A 20,525-nucleotide genomic window follows, 5' to 3' on the forward strand; every position below is an offset into this window, starting at 1 on the left:
ATTGAAAAAGACACCAGAATTCCAGTTTGGGAAATTTTATCCCGAAGCCTAAGTAGGGATAAGTCAGCGCCTAACACGCGTTACCGGTTAGTATTTGACCGTAAAAAAAACAAAAGCCCACATATTCGATATTGTGACAGGTTGTTATTCATAACACCATAATCCGTGCTTCACACGCACGGAGAATTTTATCCCGAATCCTATGTAGGGATAAGTTAATGCCTAACACGCGTTGTCGGTTTAGTCTTTCACCGATTGAAAAAGATACCAGAATTCTAGTCTGGAAAATTTTATCCCGAAGCCTAAGTAGGGATAAGTCAGCGCCTAACACGCGTTGCCGGTTAGTCTTTGACCGTAAAAAACAAAAGCCCACATATTCGATATTGTGGCAGGTTGTTATTCATAACACCAAAATCCGTGCTTCACACGCACGGGGAATTTTATCCCGAAATCTAAGAAGGGATAGGTCAACGCCTAACACGCGTTGCCGGTTTAGTCTTTCACCGATTGAAAAAGACACCAGAATTCCAGTCTGGGGAATTTTATCCCGAAGCCTAAGTAGGGATAAGTCAGCGCCTAACACGCGTTGTCGGTTAGTCTTTGACCGTAAAAAATGATAAAAGCCCACATATTCGATATTGTGACAGGTTGTTATTCATAACACCAAAATCCGTGTTTCACACGCACGAGGAATTTTATCCCGAAGCCTAAGTAGGGATAAGTCAGCGCCTAACACGCGTTGTCGGTTTAGTCTTTCATCGATTGAAGAAGACACCAGAATCCAAGTCTGGGGACTTTTATCCCGAAGCCTAAGTAGGGATAAGTCAGTTGAAGAAGACACCAGAATCCAAGTCTGGGGACTTTTATCCCGAAGCCTAAGTAGGGATAAGTCAGCGTCTAACACGCGTTGTCGGGTAGTCTATTCCCGTGAGAAAGACAAAGTCTACGTATTCAATATCGTAGCACTAAAAGAGCTAACTCTTTTAGTACAACGTTACGTGCAGAACAGGTCTAAATCAATCTGCATGTTAGCTCGGCTCAAACGGTAGTCGGTAAAGGCTAATCAAACTCGTTGATGGCTGAGAATTTGCCAAAAATTCTATAAAAAACGGTAGTCGGTAAAGGCTAATCAAACTCGTTGATGGCTGAGAATTTGCCAAAAATTCTATAAATGCGAGTCATTAACGCATCAGCTTCATTAGTTGAAAAATTCTATAAATGCGAGTCATTAACGCATCAGCTTCATTAGTTGGTCTCGTGACTTGAGCATCCAACGAATTCGGGATAAGATTCATATCTGCAGACGAAACAACTTTAATAGTTTGTCCTACAGCCCAAAATTTAAGACCGCCACGCTCCAACGCCTTAAGAGCTTAAACTGTGTAGACTCCAACAAACGTACGAGTATAAACTGTGTTAACGCCGGTCAACGCGTTACAGTAAAAGTCGATGCCGGTCAACGCATCAGCAATTTCGTCAAAATGGGGGCAAAAGACGATTCCAAGGAGTTCAATTACAATCAGATATGAATTCCCGACGAAGATGATCAGTTCAAAGTCAACTCAATGGCACGAGCTAAGTTCAGAAACTTACACACTAATCTCAGTTCAAGATTTCGACAACGGTCAGACGATAAACGCAGAGCCGGATGAACTTCATCTATTCGACAAAACACTGAATGGACTGAAGGCTGAAGAAGTCAAGAATTAAAACAGTTCACAGGTCCCTCTACGAAATTGAGGAAATGGTCTATCTTATCCAAAGCATTCCAGACTCCTCTATAAAAGAATGAGTCTAAAATACTTTGGAGAGGGTATCTGTAGGCGTCTAAAAATGCTTATGGGTGTCCGCACACAGCTTGAGACGGAGAGAAGACGACGAACGTCGTTATCCGAGTCTAAGAGGATTATCTGATGTCGACAAGTGCAGGAGGCGAAACGGCGAACCAAGTGGCCTGCGCGCTCAACAGTCAGCTCGCGCGCGCCAGTCAACACGCGTGCGTCAATCAGTTCGTGCGTGTCGGTCAACACGCGCGCGTCAATCAGTTCGCGTGTGTCGGTCAACACACGCACGTCAATCAATTCGTGCGCGTCGGTCAACACGTGCGCGTCAATCAGTTCGCGCGCGTCAAGTCGGTCAACACGCGCGTGTCAATCAGTTCATGCGTGTCGGTCAACACACGCGCTTCAATCAGTTCGTGCGCGTCGGTCAACACGCGCGCGTCAATCAATTCCCGCGCGTCGGTCAACACGCGCGCGTCAATCAACTCGCGCACGTCGACACGCGCGCGTCAATTAGTTCGTGCGCATCAATCAACACGCACACGTTAACCAACGCGCACACGTCAACCAACACGCGTTCGACGGTCAATCCCGCAATGAAGCATATAAGTCAACAACTCGACCAAATACATGAAATGACAAAAAGAACAAGTCCCGGAGAATCGGGAAAACACCAAACAGTTCAAACCCCCGCGCCTGCACGAGTCGAACCGCGCGACCCGCGGCCGCGCGGGTCGGACCGCGCCGACCCGCGCCCCCCGCGGGTCAGCAGCGCCCGTCGCGCTGTTTTGACCCCCTGACGCGTTTTTCGACGGTTTTGAACGGTTTTCTCGGGATTTATCTGTTCCAGGGATTCCCAACTGACTTGATATTATCTACAAACATGGTTAGACCATTATTAACTGAAGATGAGGTCAAATCACTCATTCTTATCTGAAAACCCTCAACCGAAGCCTATAAATATAGGCCTAGGGGCTCATTTCACGGGGGCAGAATATTATCAAGACGAGGAGGTGCTGTCGAATGGAGGAGATCAAGAGGGCGAAACGCTGTCGAATTGGAGAGTGGAGCCACGAATTTACAGCAAGGGTTAGCAGATCTTGCGATCTCCTGTGCATAAAGAGTGGAGTTCGAGAGATCCGAGACCTGTCCCCTATTCTTCCGGATTTAAGCTTAGTCTTAAATCTCGAGAAGAGTCGTGATCTCGTTTGGTCGAGATTATCGCTGCAGCGATTACTTCCTTCGTGAAGTAAGAGCTTTGATCATCAATTTGTCAACCGGATCTGATCCGCGACGATCCACGGATATTAGCGTCTCCGGCACAGGTAAAGTTCTCACGCAAGTAGCGGGTGATAAACGTCCGTTGTGCTGTTTGACAAGAATCGTATCTTTTGTATTTTCATTGTATAAAGAGATCTTATAAAAATGTCAACTTTTTATTTGAGTTTATTGTAAATGATTAAAGTTGTAATAGATTCAATCACAATGAAAATAACGATTTTTGACCCAAACAATGTAGAAAGACGCTCTCTACACATACTCTAACCACACTTTTGGTATGTATCACGCTCTATTTGTGTAACATAAAAATGTGTCACGTAGAGACAAAAAATGTATCATAATTTACAAAATTTTGTTGTAGTGTAGTACTGTAGAATCTATAAAAAAAATATATTAGGGATCATAATGTAACATGTTTAATAATGTAAACTATTACAAATTATAGTTTCAGATGAGTAATATTTAATAAACAAATGAATCGAATCATATTTATATATATTATTATAGGTATATATAGTCTATAATATACTATATATACGTATACTTATATGTATCTATTGAATGCCTATTCTCTGCTTCGTTTCACATACCAATACTAGAAAATTATTTGATGAATAATCGGACCGTTTTATAGTTATCCGATCAACTTCCACCCAATTAATATGTGCAGGCTTATTACAAGAAGATAGATGGTGTTTATGGCGAGGATTTTCCGGTGAAGCCACCAGTGGACTTCAACTTCACTGGAGACGATATACCCCAGGAGTACTTGTTTCCAGCGGTGGGAACGGAGGTTAGGGTTTTGGAGTACAGGACGGAGGTGGAGATGGCGTTTCAAGGGACCAACTTACTTGACGTTGGGATGAACCATCCTATGCATCTGCATGGGTACAGGTTTTATGTGGTGGGCACGGGCATCGGAAATTTTGATGAGGAGAAGGATCCCAAGAGCTATAACTTGAAGGATCCGCCTTTGGAAAATACTGTTGGTGTGCCTAAAAGTGGGTGGGCTGCTATCAGATTCAAGGCTAACAATCCAGGTTAGTTCACTGACTTCTAGTTAATTTATTTGGTTCCTCTGCACTGCCTGAGATCAGAAGAAGAGATCATTAGTTTTAATCATGTTTATTTTAAATTTATTAGACAATTATAATTTATTTTTAGCAAGATATAGAAATGATCACCAATTGCATGCTCAAAATATGTGAAATGTCTGATTTCAAATGAATCATGATCATCTACACGTATTAACAAGAGTGTAACGATTGGGAGATGATTCACAGATCTGGCATTTTCAGAGTTGAAATTGATCTTTACCTAGAATTTTGCATGTAGTAATCTCTCATACCAGAAAGATTTATTATTGAGGAAGAGTAACTAATCCTTTGATATTGATTTTGTGACTATTAAAAGCTTTGAATATTTGCTTCCTCTTTGTGCATGTATGTTTGTTTAGGTGTATGGTTCATGCATTGTCATTTGGAACGACATGGCACTTGGGGGATGGACACCGTGTTCATCGTGAAGACGCTGCCTCCTCCTGCAAACATGCCTCCCTGTTGATTAATTAATATTAAAGCTTTGAAGCCCAACGTTGCTTATGATCTTTTATTTGTTATTTGCGACTTGTTTATGTTTGAAAATAGCAAATAACAGGATGAATGTATGTATAGAGGTTTTATTCTTAAATTCAACAACACATGTAAAGTTTCAATGCTTAATTCAATAAAATTAATTATGCCCTTTTCCCCCTCTTTCTTCTTCTTCTTCTTCTTCTTCTTTTATTAAAGGTGTTATGGACGGTTATGGCACTTCCATCTAAGTCACAAGAAAAGCTCAAACGGGCATTATTTTTTAAATTACAATTAACAATCTCTATCATTGTCCTATGTATCTTAGGACAGACTCATTTGAAAGATTTATTGTGATTAAAAGAAATTGAAACATCGAAAAAACTAATAAACAACAACTAGGAAAAATAATTGATGATTAAAAATAGGGAAAATTGTGTCAAGACTCCAAAAGTAATAACTTCATGTGACCTGTTCCCTCCAACTTTTTCTCATGTGTTGTAGCCCCTAAATTACAGATCTATATGATTCAGCCTTTTTTTATGTACTTCTCATGTTAACTAAGTAGAAGAGAGAGAAACAAATATAAAAGCCTAAAATACCCTCTTCCTCCTCTCTCTTCCTTCTCTCCAGATCTATATCTGGTCCTCATTCGTCCTCCCCTCTCCTCCTCTCTCCTAACCCATTTACTTCCTCCTCTCTCTCTTCCTACTTTTTTCTCTCAGACGCCGACATCCCGTTCTATCGCCGCCGACATTGCGTGCACGCTTCGGCCATATTGTTCGCTCTCCTTTTCTCCCACTAACTTTCCCTGATTTCTCTTTTTCCCCAAAAACTAAAAAAGCCCTAATTTTTCCCGACATTGAAGGCGAAGAATGTTAAATCTAAAAGGTTGCATGGTCTTTATTTTTATCTTTTTCATGTCAAGTCTAATTTAATTCTTTTTAAATCTAATTTAAACATGCTAATTCAATTTGTTTTAAGTTTAAAAACAAGTTGTATTAGACTTAACATGAATCAAATTGGACTTAATATAAAATTAGACTTAAAATAATTTAAATTAGACTTAACATGGTTCATGTAAAGTCTAATTTAACTTATTTTTAGACTTAACATGAATCATGTTGATTCTAATTCAACTTAATTTAAGTCTAAAAATAAGTTAAATTAGACTTAACACGAATCATGTTAAGTCTAATTCAACTTGTTTTAAGTCTAATGTCTAGTTAAATTCAATTTGATTCATGTTAAGTCCAATTTGGTTCGTGTTAAGTCCAGTTTGGTTCGTGCTAAGTCCAGTTTGGTTCGTGCTAAGTTTAGTTTGGTTCATGTTAAATCTAATTTAATTCATTTTAAGTCTAATTTAATTTATTTTAAGTTCAATTTAAATCATGTTACGTCTAATTCATCTTGTTTTAAGTCTAAAAATAAGTTAAATTAGACTTAACATGAACCATGTTAAGTCTAATTCAAATTATTTTAAGTCTAATTTCATGTTAAGATTTGATTCATGTTAAGTCCAATTTGATTCATGTTAAGTCTAATTTGATTCCTTTAAATTCCAATTTCAATCATGTTAAATTCCTTTTAAGTTTAATTTAGATCATGTTATGTCTAATTTCATGTTAAATCCAATTTAATTCATGTTAAGTCAAATTCGATTCATGTTAAGTCTAGTTTGATTCATGTTAAATCTAATTTAATTCTTTTTAAGTCTAATTTAAATCATGTTAAATCTAATTCAATTTCTTTTAAGTCTAAAAACAAGTTAAACTAGACTTAACATGAATCAAATTGGACTTAACATGAAACTAGACTTAAAATAATTTGAATTAGACATTTAAATTGGACTTAAAATAAATTAAATTAGACCTAAAATGAATTAAATTAGATTTAACACAAATCAAACTAGACTTAACATGAACCAAACTGGATTTAACATGAACCAAACTGGACTTAATTAACATGAACCAAATTGGACTTAACATGAATCAAATTGCACTTAACTAGAAATTAGACTTAAAATAAGTTGAATTAGACTTAACATGATTTAAATTAGACTTAAATAGAATTTAACATAATTAAAATTAGACTTAAATAGAATTAAATTAGACTTAACATGAATCAAATTGGATTTAAAATGAATCAAATTGGACTTAACATGAAATTAGACTTAAAATAATTTGAATTAGACTTAACATGGTTCATGTTAAGTCTAATTCAACTTATTTTTAGATTTAAAACAAGTTGAATCAGACTTAACGTGATTTAAATTGGACTTAAAATGAACCATAGCTTGGATGTTTTGTGGAACTTGCGGCTGCCTCGAGCTCCTCCTCGTCCTCATCCAGCACCGCCTCCTCCGTCTTGTTCTTTGCTACCTCTTTGCCTTCAGTATCGGGAAAAATTAGGGTTTTTTAGTTTTGGGGGAAAAGAAAGAGAGATCGAGGAAAATTAGCGGGAGAAAATGAACGAAAAATATGACCTGAACATGCACCCAAGGTCGGCGGTGGCAAATGAGGACGTCGGTGTCTGAGAGAAGAAGGGGAAAGAGAGAGAGGATGAAGGAAATGGGTTAGGAGAGAGGAGGAGAGGAGAGGAGGAAGGAGGAGCGGACTTAGATCTAGAGAGAAGAAAGAGAGAGGAGGAAATGAGGGTATATTTGACTTTTATGTTTGTTTCTCTCTCTTTGTGCTTGTTTGGCATAGAGTAAATGACTGAATCACATGAAAAAATTGGCTGAATCACATGGTGTGACACTTTTTGGGCTGAACCATAATGCAAAAAATGGAGGGGCCAGGTCACATGAGGTTGTTACTTTTGGAGTCTTAACACAATTTTCGCATAAATATAAAGATTTAGAGATATCAAAATAAAGTAACACGAGGGGGATAATACGAAAAGAAAAAACTTTTTAGCACAAGATTATATGCACGTGTATAGCGCGCGTCTAGGTTCTGGACGTCGCGAAGGGCAAATCTCGCGCCCAAAGACGTTATCTCTTCACCCAGGTTTTTGAACGATTCAGAATTAACGATGGCGATCTCTCTCCCTTCTCTCCTCACTCCCCAAAACCCCAGCCCCTCTCCCCTCAAATCTCACCGGAGGAGCCCTGTCATCAATAGAAAATGGCGGATCGGAGCTTCTTCCGCCGCGCCTGGGGTCGATCTCGGCACGCTCGAGGCTGCCATTGCCAAGGTCGAATCCTGTCATTTCCAGTTTTCCATCGAATTGGCTAACTTTAGGGTTTATTAAAAAAAAATTCTTTCTTTCTATTTTTGGTTGTTCTTGAAAAGTACTGTCCTTGTTGAGAACTATATAGGATGGGATATTAATCACGTAGATATTCTAGGGTTTTTCCCTTGTCCTGATTGGAATTCATTTGGAATTTATGGGAAATGATAAGGACGCCTCATGAAATAATTATAAATTAGATGATGAGACTCTAAAGGTTTGGAATTCTTATTGATTCTGGGAGAATCACTTCGTGTTTCGTCTTCCTTGGGGAAATTAATTAATCATATATGAAATGTAGGGTTTTTTAAAAAAAAATTGTAAATGATAATGTTTAATTAATCTACCATGGCTAGTTTGTTGATTTAAGCGCCAAAGGTTTTTCTTTTTGCAATTTTAGCAGTCTTAAGGTTTATTGCTGTGATAACCTCATGAAGCAACAAAGTAACGTGATAATCTCTATCGTTGCTGATTACCGTTCCATAGATTCAACTAGCTTAATATGGTGTTTACTGCTGTGATAATCTCATGAAGCAACAAAGTAATGTAGATTGGTGGAGAAGAGGGAACCGATGCAACACGAAAACGCTTGGCTGAGTTAATATGCATCGCAATATTTAACAGTCATAACTATTAGTTAATTATAATAACCTTTTATTCCTATTTATGTTTAAAATGTAGTGTGTCCTTAGCCACTCTCAGACTGGATGTATCCTCTTCTGTTATTCTAAAGAAACTGCTGACGATAGTCTTGTTGGGGATTCGAAACAATCAATCGAACCCTTGCCCTTCCGGACCTTGTGTTGAAAGTAGGAAAGTAGGAATAAAACCACAAATAAAGATCTAACTTGCAAAAAACAGTAAGAGAGATGAACACACAGATTTAATGAGGTTCGGCAACGTGCCTACGTCCTCGGGAGCCACACCACACAATCTCTTTATTAATTGAAGAAGAAAATACAAGCTCTCAAACAAGGGGTTAATCTCTCTGAGATTCTCTCTCTCTTTACAGTAAAAAAAGCTCTCTTTTTGATGTCTTACAAACCCTAAAAACGTTTGGAGTATATATAGAATCCTGAAACAAAACAGAGTCCCAAACAGTTTAGGAAACTGTCTGGACGATTCGCGGTCGACCGCCGTGCCAAGGCCGGTCGACCGGCCAGAGAAAAAGGTGTTTACAGGGTCCTGTGCACATTTGCGGTCGACCGCAGCGGCCACGCCGGTCGACCGGCCAGAGCGACAGAAACTTCTCAGTTTCCTGCAATGCACGCGGACCGGATCTGGCACTGCGGTCGACCGCACAGTCTTCTGACTGTTTTCATCGTCTTTTCGATTGCAGCTTCGGGTCTACACACTTAGACTAACAAGTACATGTGCAAAGCTTCAACCAAGATTACTAGTTTCTATTTTCTTATAATAATGTGATTGCATCTGAACATGGATTGATATATTAATTAAATATCTTGCAGAAAGATAGTGATGCTGTTAAAGGTGCGCTTGACCAGCTGGGTGAAATTGGCTGGGCCAAAAAATGGAGTTCTCAACCATATGTGTCACGCCGTATGGTCAGTTCTCCATTAAGATGAAGTTACTGGGCAAGTGCTTATGTCAGTCGTTTAATCTAAATTTTCTTTCTGATATCGGTTGATGTGATCAACTACTTCACAATAAGATTTTTATTTTCATTTTTTGGTTGACATAAAAATTTGTTAATTTGATGCAGACAACTCTACGGGAGCTGACCTCTCTTGGAATAAAAAATGCAGAGAACCTGGCAATACCAAGTGTTAGAAATGATGTAAGCTCTGTGACACATTGAAGATCCTCCTCATGCATGGTGTTTACTAACCATTAGCGTCTTGCCTCAGACAAGTATGCATCTAGCATGGAAATTATTTTTCTACTGTACTGGACTAGAAGTTATTACATTGGCTATAATGTGTCTTAGGTCTAGCAACCATCGTTAGAGCGAAATTTGATGTTAACATATTTTCCATGAGTGTTAGATGACTCCTATCTTGTCTATTCTGGATATTATACTGCTTCTATATCTATATAAATAGATCTTTCAGTGAATATGAGGTTTATACTTTCATAGCGCGCCGTTTATATATCAATACATTGAAAATGAGTAATTCATAGCTACGGCATCTATGTCAGCGGTCTACTACTTTTGAACTCGTATATGATGGGTTTCATCTCTTGCTGCAGGCAGCTTTTCTTTTTACGGTAGTGGGAACAACAGGGTTTCTTGGTGTGCTTGCTGGTCAGCTTCCTGGGGTAAACTTATTCGAGTGCTGTGAAGTAAATGAAGTGCGCCATCTTTTCCATTGATAAATGTGATGAAATTTATGAAATTTTCAGGACTGGGGTTTTTTCGTGCCCTACTTGGTTGGGAGTATTTCCTTGGTGGTGTTGGCTGTTGGGAGCGTTTCTCCTGGGTATAATATTGGCTTTTGTGGTGCTCAACTGATATGTACTATTCATCTATGTCATAGTTGTGAATACCAGCGAATCTAATTTAAATAGATTAGCCTGTGAATATTTGGATGCAATCTAATCTAACTTAATAATGTACTATTCATCTAAGTTATAGTTTTGAAAAGTGAAGACTCCAAGTTATAGCTGTGACATTGCTTTTCTGTTGTTGTAGGCTTCTGCAAGCTGCCATAGGTGGATTTTCGACCTTTTTTCCTGATTACCAAGAGAGGATTGCTAGACATGAAGCAGCACATTTTCTAGGTATTTATGTGCATGCCATGCAGTATCTTCAGCTTGAGATTCTATGCTATTTACTTGATCTGCTCTACGCATATCCACGAATTTAGACAATATTTGTATCTCAAAGTAATTCATGTTTCTATCGTGTGTGTTTTCCGTTTGCATGCCTATGGTGCATGCGGGTGATTAGCATATACTTTTTTTATATGCATTTCTCTCCATGAGTTCTTACACAAAACCCTGCCTACTTCTTGTAGTACTTGTATGGGAAATGCATTGTGCACGCTGAATAGATTAGGTTGGATCAAATTGGCTCATAGATGGAACTTCAAGGGTGGTAAATTTTCTAAAATGGTACCAGAGCCCTGCAGATCACATCGTAAATCTGTAATTGTGCTGTGTCTGTTTTCTCTCTTGATATAAACCTTCAGTCTGGGGTTGGAATGATTCAAATTGCTCTACAAGGAGAGCATGTCAACATCCTGCGTAGAATGCTTAATTGTTGCATCCTACCATACTTAGCGATCAATTTCACCTTTTTACCTGCAACTTAAAATTGGGGCCTCTCTCGCTCATCATCTGAGTGCATTCTTCTTTGACTGATGATTGCATTTGCCAACTCATGAAAATAACTTCTTATTTTCTGACAGTTGCTTACTTGACTGGACTACCAATCTTGGGATATTCCCTGGACATCGGAAAGGAGCATGTCAACTTAATTGATGATAGGCTACAGAAGCTGATATACAGTGGGCAGCTTGATGCTAAAGAACTGGACAGGTACAAGGTTTATACTGCTGGCAAATATATAAGTTTCTGATATGAAACAATCACTTCCTTAATGCCCGAAATCACGGATTAAACGAATTTGATTCCTAGTCTTTCTACTTCATTACAAACTTTTCTTGGCCCAGCCCATCCACCCATTTTAAAATTTATATATAATTCGTAAAACAAGAGTTTTTTTTTTTGGGTATTGCAATTTATGTTGAAATGACCATGCCAGCTAATGATATGGTAACTTTCTCTGTATGGTTAACTTTCTCTGAATTGACTTTCACGTCTTATAGTTCTCTATATGTTGAAAACTACGAACATTATCGTCATCAGGGTCTTGATGCAAATTTGCATAGAAAATTGTTTCAATTCATATAATACAAATCCAAATGTTAATTATGACAATATTATGAAATAATTATTAGATTGGCTGTTGTGTCAATGGCTGGACTGGCAGCAGAAGGTCTCAAGTATGACAAGGTTGTTGGCCAGTCTGCAGATCTTTTCAGCCTTCAGGTATTCTCATAAAACTACAGGTTTTCTTGGTTAATTCATCACTTGGTCTTCCTCTTTATGAAACAGTATGAAGCCCATAACTTTTCATATATATTCCTTTGTCTTTCTGCTATAGAGATTTATAAATAGGAGCAAACCACCAATCGGCAAAGAACAGCAGCAAAACCTCACAAGATGGGCAGTGAGTCCTTAGTTCTTTTATGTTGTTTTTATTACAACCTGAGGCTTATAATAAAATCACTTGCAGGTGTTGTTTGGTGCATCACTTTTGAAGACCAATGCAACAACTCATGAAGCACTTATGGCTGCAATGTCGAAGAAAGCTAGTGTATTAGAGTGCATCAAAGCAATAGAGAGTGCCTCTTAATGAGCATTTGATACACGTTCACCAAACTCAAATGGTCTCTTTTTTGGGTCTGATACTGGACAAACTCAACGGTCATGCATAAAATTGCCTGGCATAGTTCAAATGATACTTATACTTGTAAAGATACGAAATCGTTTATATATATTGGTGAGGCATGCTTTCTCCTCACTGTCCCCGAACTATTTCTTGAGGCCTATTTTCTTAAATCTTTACTTTTCTCAGTGTATGAATTATTTGATTCTGTCTAAGCAGTGCATAGCTTATATTGCCTTTTCCTTTCAAATTCCTGTACCATAAAAGTTTAAGCTGATGCTATAAGGCTGTTCCAATCGTCAAAGAACTAGGGAACCCAAACTATTCAACATCAATTATGCTTAAATCCGAGTATCCGAACAAGTGTATGTATAATATGCGTATTCTAAACAATTAAAACTACAGGTGGAATGATACCAGCATGGATGGAAACCTTTGTTATCGTTGGCGTACAGTGGACACTTCTTCCTCAACTCAGAAACATAAGATTTATCCATCCATGTCCCGATAAGAGGCAACCTATCATGGATAAAATATCTTCATTACGGATGTAGACATAAACAAACATACAAAAGCTCACTATAAAGCTTTTCGTCATTTGTAAGTACACCCCCATCTAAACATCTCAATATCCTCTGCAGCAGCTACCGAAGAAAAGTCACACTTGCTGCAATCACTATACAACACCATCCGTCCACCATCTAACCTTCACATATCTCTACTCTATTTTGTGTCTATATGTATGCATATATTAGTATATGGTTTCATAAAATTTCTATATGTCATCGGACCAATCACTTAACTCGCTGTCAAAGAACAGTCCATCGATGAGGTTGTCGATCAGGGAGTCAACAAACTGGTTGCAGCTGAGGGTGAAAATCTGGCCAATTCTGGTCCTTGCGCTGGTGAACCAGGCGAATAATCTGGCCCTAACTTCTGGTCCTCTCGCCGTGCGCTGTGTGAACCTAGCGAATGTCGCCAGCGCGTGCACCAACACCACGAACAACGAGTCCCCAGCTTTCCCGTTACAGACTCTATGCACACTGCCGATGCAAATGCAATCTAGCAACAAAAGCAGGGAAAATTACTTGCGTTGTTGCAATTAAACTGCCAATTGAGAAGAACCTTTTTGGCTGAGACTAATCTTATTACTAAAATTTAGATGCATCTTTACAATTCATGTGTACCATTGTAAATTCTAATCATATCATCAAACCAATATTATAATATAATATAATATACATAAGATATATATATATATACTATATATATAAGTATAATATTATTGAAGAAAATGTATACTGTACAAGGAATCCTTGTAGGGATTTCAACATCTTGTCCATACATCACACTTGAAGATGGAGCTCACCACTTAATGTGTTATGTGGACAAGATTTCCACATCCAATACAAATCCTGGCCAAGTATACCCCATATTCCTCGATATAATAATATATATATATATATATATTATATATATATCTATATGAAAAAATGAAAACTTGTATATATGCGCCTAATCTCTGTCCCTACATCTACGTTGAGTATGAATGATTTTGAGCTAATCTTCGAGATTATTAGCCAAATCTAGGCCACTCACTACCAATTTGTTAACGAACTTGGTACTAGTTTCTCCATTTCTCTCTCTCTCTCTCTCGCTCTCTCTCTAATATAAATTATATATTATATATATATATATTATATATACTATATATATATTATATATACATATATTAGAGAGAGAGAGAGAGAGAAGAGAATTCAATATATGTTGAAACTTCTATTAGCTTTATCTTGACAAATTTGTTAACTGTAATTTCATATGATATAAGTTTTACTCACGTTAAACATGCACAGGTTTGCTATTTAAAAATTGTACAGTCCTACAGGTTTTATATAGTTAGAACTGCAAAGTTAAAAAGACCAAACTTTCTCTTGAATGAAATTAATTTAGTCATAAATTTGTTTTTCACAAGCGTGCTTCAGTTAAAAAAAATTCACATAAAAAAATAATTGATTTATAAATATAAAGCCCCCCGTCTGCAGCAATTATAAAATAGCTAGGGTACTTTTCTGAAATTTGCTCACCATAGCGAGGCGACCGTGATTCCTCCTTTTACGGATGCTGATGAGCTTTCTTTTGGTTGGAGGAGCGCTTGGAGCGCGACAAGGAACACGCGGTGCGTTTACTCTCGATGCTCCTGTTGAGATAAGATTACCGTCTACCAAATTATCATCGCAATTGAACTAACAAAACAAGAAGCAGAAAAATTATTGTAGATAGGGGTAATTGCGTGTTAGTCCCTTAAATCATTTTTGATTGTCAAAACGCTCCTTAGATTTTTAGTATTTGCTAGAAACTCACTCAAATATTTAATTTTCTTGCCAAACCGTCCCTTTGGTTAACAATTAGGGGGTGAATTTCCCTTTGGCAAAGATCATTTTCTTTCATGTAGTCTTTTTTCTTTGGGCTTTTTAGATATTAGTTCCTTAAATTTGAGCTATTTCGATATCAGTCCTCAAATCTGTGTATTTTGATATTAGTCCCTCAAATTACCTTAAGTTGTTGATATTAGTCCCTCAAGTTAGCGGCTATTAAACTATAGGGGAATATTCTATCATCTATAACCGTTGCATTTATGGGGCAATTATGCCACTCACCAAATTAAAATTCATCACTTCATAATTAAACTCTAATCAAATTAAAATTCATCATTAGATAATTAAATCCTAATTCCAAATTTGCTCTAAATTTTAAATCTTTAAACTCTAATCAAATCATGCAATGACAGAAACTAGGAATCCACATTTTCACAAACCCCAAATCTTTAAACCCTAATCAAATTTACTACAAATCCTAAACCTTTAAACCCTAATCCATTGTCATGCGTATACATTTTCACAATGGAGATAGAGTGAGTGTCCTTTAGTGGGGTGACTTACACTGATGGTATTTTGGTAACTTACAATTTATGGTTAGTGTTAACCCAATCATAGTTTAGATTTTTAGACATAAAACCTAGCAAAAATACTACTATCAACAGCTTAAGGCAATTTGAGGGACCAATATCAGAGAATACTAAGATTGGAGGGACTAATTTCAAATTAGCGTAGACGTAAGAGACTAATATCTTTAAAACCCTTTTTCTTTTCTCCTTATTCTCACCTGAGGTCAGTGGATCCGACCTGTTTGTTGTCCTGTTCGCGGTATTTGAGGAATCCACGCTACTACAAAGCTCGCGTGGGGCCCATCTCTCGTCTATCAGTCTCACCTCCAACCTGAATTCTTTTCAAACCCTTTTTGAGTGGAGAGTTTCTTTCTTTTGTTTTCTTTTTTCTTTTTCCAAATTCATTGGCAGTATGTCATCATACGGGTGATGTTGGCGGCGATGATTTTTTGGAAGGATTGTAGCAGGCCACGTCAGTGCTCAGCCGTCCTTAATAATGATAATAAATACTTTTCAAAACGACTCAATTGAAAATGTTTGATTGTGAGGGGCTGTTTGGTTGCCTCTTTTAGAGGTTGAATCCCTGCTAAAACTGACAAAAACTGTCAGTTTTGACAGGAAATCACCCAAAAATGCCTCTAAAAAAGACGTTTTTGTAAGATTCCCTGTCAAAACTGACAGCTTTTGTCAGTTTTGGCAGGGATTCAGCCTCTAAAAGAGGCAACCAAACAGCCCCTGAATAAACTTCTGACATGGGAAGCGTTACAGTCACACGCTAATTACATCTCTAACCACACTCCTCTCTAGCTACAGTATACTAGGGCTCACATGAGAATTTTAAAAAATTCTCATGTGGCCCCAGTGCACTGTAGCGAAAGAGGAGTATGGTTGGAGGTGTGGTTAGAGGTTGTGCCTCTAGCATTTTCCTTCTGATGTTGCCCAGCTGTGAATAAACTATTTATCCGAGTGGACCTGGAGTGAATATTTGTATTCTTAATTTTTAAACTCCCACGAAAGAGGTCTATCTGCACTTTGGGTCAATATTAAAGGAGGTCTATTAGGATAAACAGAGCTACAGGGGCGGGCGTGTATCCGCAGTTGAAGAGTATTGTAGTGGGTCTTTTCGCAATGAACCCCCTTAAAAAAGTCATCAAAAATATGGGCCAAAAGAGTGGCGATATATATATCTAGAGAACAGATTCTTTATTTTTAAGGGTAAAACGCCCATTGACCAAGTCAGTGTACCTTTGGGACGAAACCAGTCAGTGTACCTTTGGGAGCTCATTTGAAGCTTTCAGCTGATCTCTCACCGAAGTCAGTTGAAGATAGAGAGTTGATGTCGAAGACTCCTTATGCAAGCACAGTGGGAAGTTTAATGTACGTACGTAATGGTATGTACGAGGCCGGATCTATGACAGGCAGTTAGCATGGTTTCACGATACATGCATGACCCGAGTCCGGGTCATTGGGATGCCGTGAGGTGGATTTTGAGGTACATTCGAGGTATTCTCGACGTTGGTTTGATGTTTGAGCGGGACACTAGTGGTGGGCAATTGTGCATTGGATACGTCGATTCAGACTATGCTAAAGATTTGGACAAGCGACGGTCGGCGACGGGGTATGTGTTCACTTTGACCCGTGTGCTGGTGTGTTGCAGATACACCTTGCAGTCTACAGTTGCTTTGTCGATGACAGAGACATGGTATATGGTGATTACAGAGGCTGTTAAGGAGACAATTTAACTTCGAGGACTTTTGGAGGATCTTGGTGTTTCGCAGCGATCTGTCACCATTCATTGTGATAGTATGAGTGCTATCTATTTGGCGAAGAATTAAGTAAGTTTTTCATGCGAGGACGAAGCACATCGATGTTCAATATCACTTCGTCCGGGATGTTCTTGAAGATGGGGATGTGGAGTGTAGGCGTCAAAAAATGCTGATGGATATCCAAATACAGCTTAAAAGGAGATCATCCAAAGATCAAAAGAACATAAGAAACAAGTGTTTGCTGTCTCGGGCGCCAGACAGTGTTTTACTGTATCGCCAGACAGTCTTTTACTATTTCGAGAGACAGTGTTTTACTGTTTGGAGAGACAGTCTTTTACTATTTGGAGAGACAGTCTTTTACTGTTTGGAGAGACAGTCTTTTGTTTGGAGAGACAGTCTTTTACTGTTTGGAGAGACAGTCTTTTACTGTTTGGAGAGACAGTCTTTTACTGTTTGGCGAGACAGTGTTTTACTGTTTCGCGAGACAGGAGTTCAGAAACCGCCTAAACAAGTGGCCATTAACTGTTAAAGATCGTGGGAGACAGTTACAAACTGAAGAAAAGGCCCACTAACTGTAGACGGTAAAAAATACCTCTATGGGTCTACAGGAAATTTGCCTACGAGAAGAGTTCGCACGCCCAGTTCTCTGGCACGGACCTAAACCGCGTAGACGTCGACTGTACTCAAGTCCAGGTTCGCCTAACGGTCGACTCGCCAGCATGAGTCAGGGTCGATCAGGATGGCGGAAATTCGCTCTTCGCTCAACTCGCCTGCCCGAGTTCGGAGTCGAATCCGCCAGCAAGCCCCAAAACCGTCAGTACAGCTGGGTATCCACTACCCCACATGCTGAGATGGACCTTCCCATCTCTCTCGACCCGAAGGGAGAGAGAGCACAGTACCCCAGGACCGTCAAACGGCCGCCCACAGTGCACACAGCGCGAAGGACTGGACAGGCGTCGAGTCAACCTGAGCATTCATAAATGCGACTCACCTCGGCTGTCTGAACCAAGAGCTGGATCCGTCGGCACTCGGCAAGCTGGCTAGACACACTCGAGTACTGTACCCCTACTTCACCGCCTCTCCTGACCGGAAAGGAGAAAGCGTCGTGCTCAAAGCACGCCGGGCGGTCACGCACAGTACAAGTGATCGGACAGACACTTCATCGATCTGCGAACTCATAAATGCGGTTCATTAATGCTGGTCAAATCCACTCGGATAGCAGTCGTTTGTTGCCTCACATACAAGAATGGGCCTTCCCATCGTAGGTGACAGGACATAAAGCACAATCCCTGGAATGACCATTCATGGTATCGAGGAACGGCGAGACGTCTCTGAAGAGGATGTGGTCACATCCCACAATTCAAGGAGAAGTCAAGCTGTCCTTCTTTCATTTAAAAACCCCTTCCAGCACGATGGAAGAGAGGTCGCAAAACTTGGAGAAAAAAGAGTTGAGACCAAGCTGTTACATCCTATCGCCACCGAAGTCCTCACACAAAACAAAGAGGGCCTTCCCTCTGCTTCTGTTGTAAACATTTGATTCGTTAGTTTGTAATAAGCTTTCTTATAAATACAAACGAAACTCCTTCCTTCGGAAGAATCAAATTTTCACCCTACACTAACCTCATAAAAAGATGGTATTTAAGGATTTGGACAGCGGTGACAAAAGGGGCTGATCATTTTTTAGCACTTCAAAGTAATCCAGAGCAGAGAGAGAGCAGAGGTCTTGAACTTTCGGCCACTCCTTGATAATCAGGCTTTGACTTGATTTCAAGAAGAACGACTATCTTACTTCGATAAGATATCGTTTCAATTTCTCACTTCGATAAACGAAGTCAGAATCATAAACCCCTCACGATTCAATCAGAATCTGTGACTTGGCGGTCCACGAGTCAAAGCGCTCCCGGCATAGGCAAAGATCCCACGAAAGCAGTGATCCAAACAACGATCCTGCGTTTATTTTCTCAAGAGTTGTAATTTTCTTTTTGTTGTGTAAAAGAGTCTTATAAAAAGGCTGTTTTCTTTGAATTTATTGTAATCGACCGAAGATATAATGAATTCGACAACAAATTCGACTTTTGGCGAAAACAAACTGGCGACCACAGTGGGAGCCAACGGTCTCGCTGTCGAGACCGTCGTGTCGCAGCCGATCAAGATTCCAGTTGAATCCATGGTCGAATACGAATTCGACCAAACCAAGTTTGAGGAATATTTCTCATCATCCTCTTCAAGATCTTCAGTATCTCGCAAGTACAAGAGGATTTCACAATTGAGGAAGACTTACATGTCAAAGAAGGCACAAAATGAAGATTCTCGCTTGATTGTTGCTGAGAATTTTACTCGCAATACCTCTGCTCACAATGGCTCTTATCTAGTTAAAGAGTCATCGAATCAAAGCCCGCCGGCATTGACGAAAAGAGCTCGTCAGAGACAACGTCAACGCCGTGCTCGCCAAATGGCTAAAGCCTTGGAACAAACCGACGGGGTTCGTTATCACGCGGACCTAGAGTCGAGGAGACATCGAGTGGTTCAGTTGTCTCAACAACCAATCACTCGTATCTCTGCTAAAACAACGACGGATGAATGGACTATTGTCAAAAAGACTCGTTCGACCCTCAAAGAACGTATACAAAAACGTCGTGCAAAAGCTGCTAATGCCCATGCTCTCTCACAACAAAGACGAGAAAAGAGAAAGGAAATGGTGACCAAAGAATCACCAAAACTTCGTCAAGTTTGGATTCCAAAGTCTGGACTTATGCAAAATCAGCATTCGGAGCCCGTTAAGACTCCATACCCACAAGGGGGTGGTTCTAAACGTGCGACTCCCGACATAACCTTGGATCGCTTAAAGACAAAAATAAATTGTCCTGAGAATGCCAACAAGGTTTTATACCCCCAGAAGAAGACGCATTCACCAAATGATATCGTCATACCTGGGAGATCATACCAACAGACGATACGATTTTTTGGCAATCATACCGATGAATCGTATTATCAAGTTGAAGTTGTGAATAATTTTCGAAAGAGAGTTATTCGAGAGATAAACTCTCGTTGTTCCTGTGCGCGACTCGTTAAAACAGCATTATCAGAATGTGACTGTTTCAAACGAGAAGTCATCCCACGAAAAGTCTCTGTATTATCGAAACCTAAGCCGAGACATTTCCGCAAAAGAAGAGCAGCTGTCCAAAATGATGAATTCCCTGAAGTCACCATCAACGTGGCTGATAGAAGAAAGTCTAAACAGCATTCAAGTGACTCAAATCCCGACTTTTCCCCGAAAGGAAAAGTCAATCCAAGAATTGCTCAAAGGATGTCTCGACTCCAATTAGGAGCTATCAGACGCAGAGACTACAAGAGAATGCAAGAAGGAATGTCCTCGGAGGATGAATTCTCGGACACTTATTCTGCAATCGCTTCTGATGATACAATGTCTAGCACAGGACAAATCAGAGAAGTATTCACAATCACTGCTGATCAGTTCACTCAAATACTTCAGGAAGCTCTAGCCAAACAACGTGAAGAAATTAGAGCTGA

The 20,525-nt window shown here is 39.3% G+C and overlaps 1 protein-coding gene and 1 pseudogene across 1 annotated transcript; both read left to right on the forward strand.

Moving 5' to 3' along the window:
• Positions 1-4,754, forward strand: part of LOC109832494 — a 38,265-nt pseudogene extending 33,511 nt beyond the window's left edge.
• LOC109832639 lies at positions 7,634-12,430 on the forward strand. Its single transcript, XM_020400019.1, has 10 exons — positions 7,634-7,831; positions 9,337-9,432; positions 9,591-9,665; positions 10,079-10,147; positions 10,232-10,308; positions 10,521-10,609; positions 11,239-11,368; positions 11,791-11,881; positions 11,997-12,062; positions 12,129-12,430. The coding sequence occupies exons 1-10, from the start codon at positions 7,670-7,672 to the stop codon at positions 12,246-12,248; spliced, it is 975 nt and encodes a 324-aa protein (XP_020255608.1). The 5' UTR covers positions 7,634-7,669; the 3' UTR covers positions 12,249-12,430.

Source organism: Asparagus officinalis, chromosome 3 (assembly GCF_001876935.1).
Source record: "Asparagus officinalis chromosome 3, Aspof.V1, whole genome shotgun sequence".
Classification (NCBI taxonomy): Eukaryota; Viridiplantae; Streptophyta; class Magnoliopsida; order Asparagales; family Asparagaceae; genus Asparagus; species Asparagus officinalis.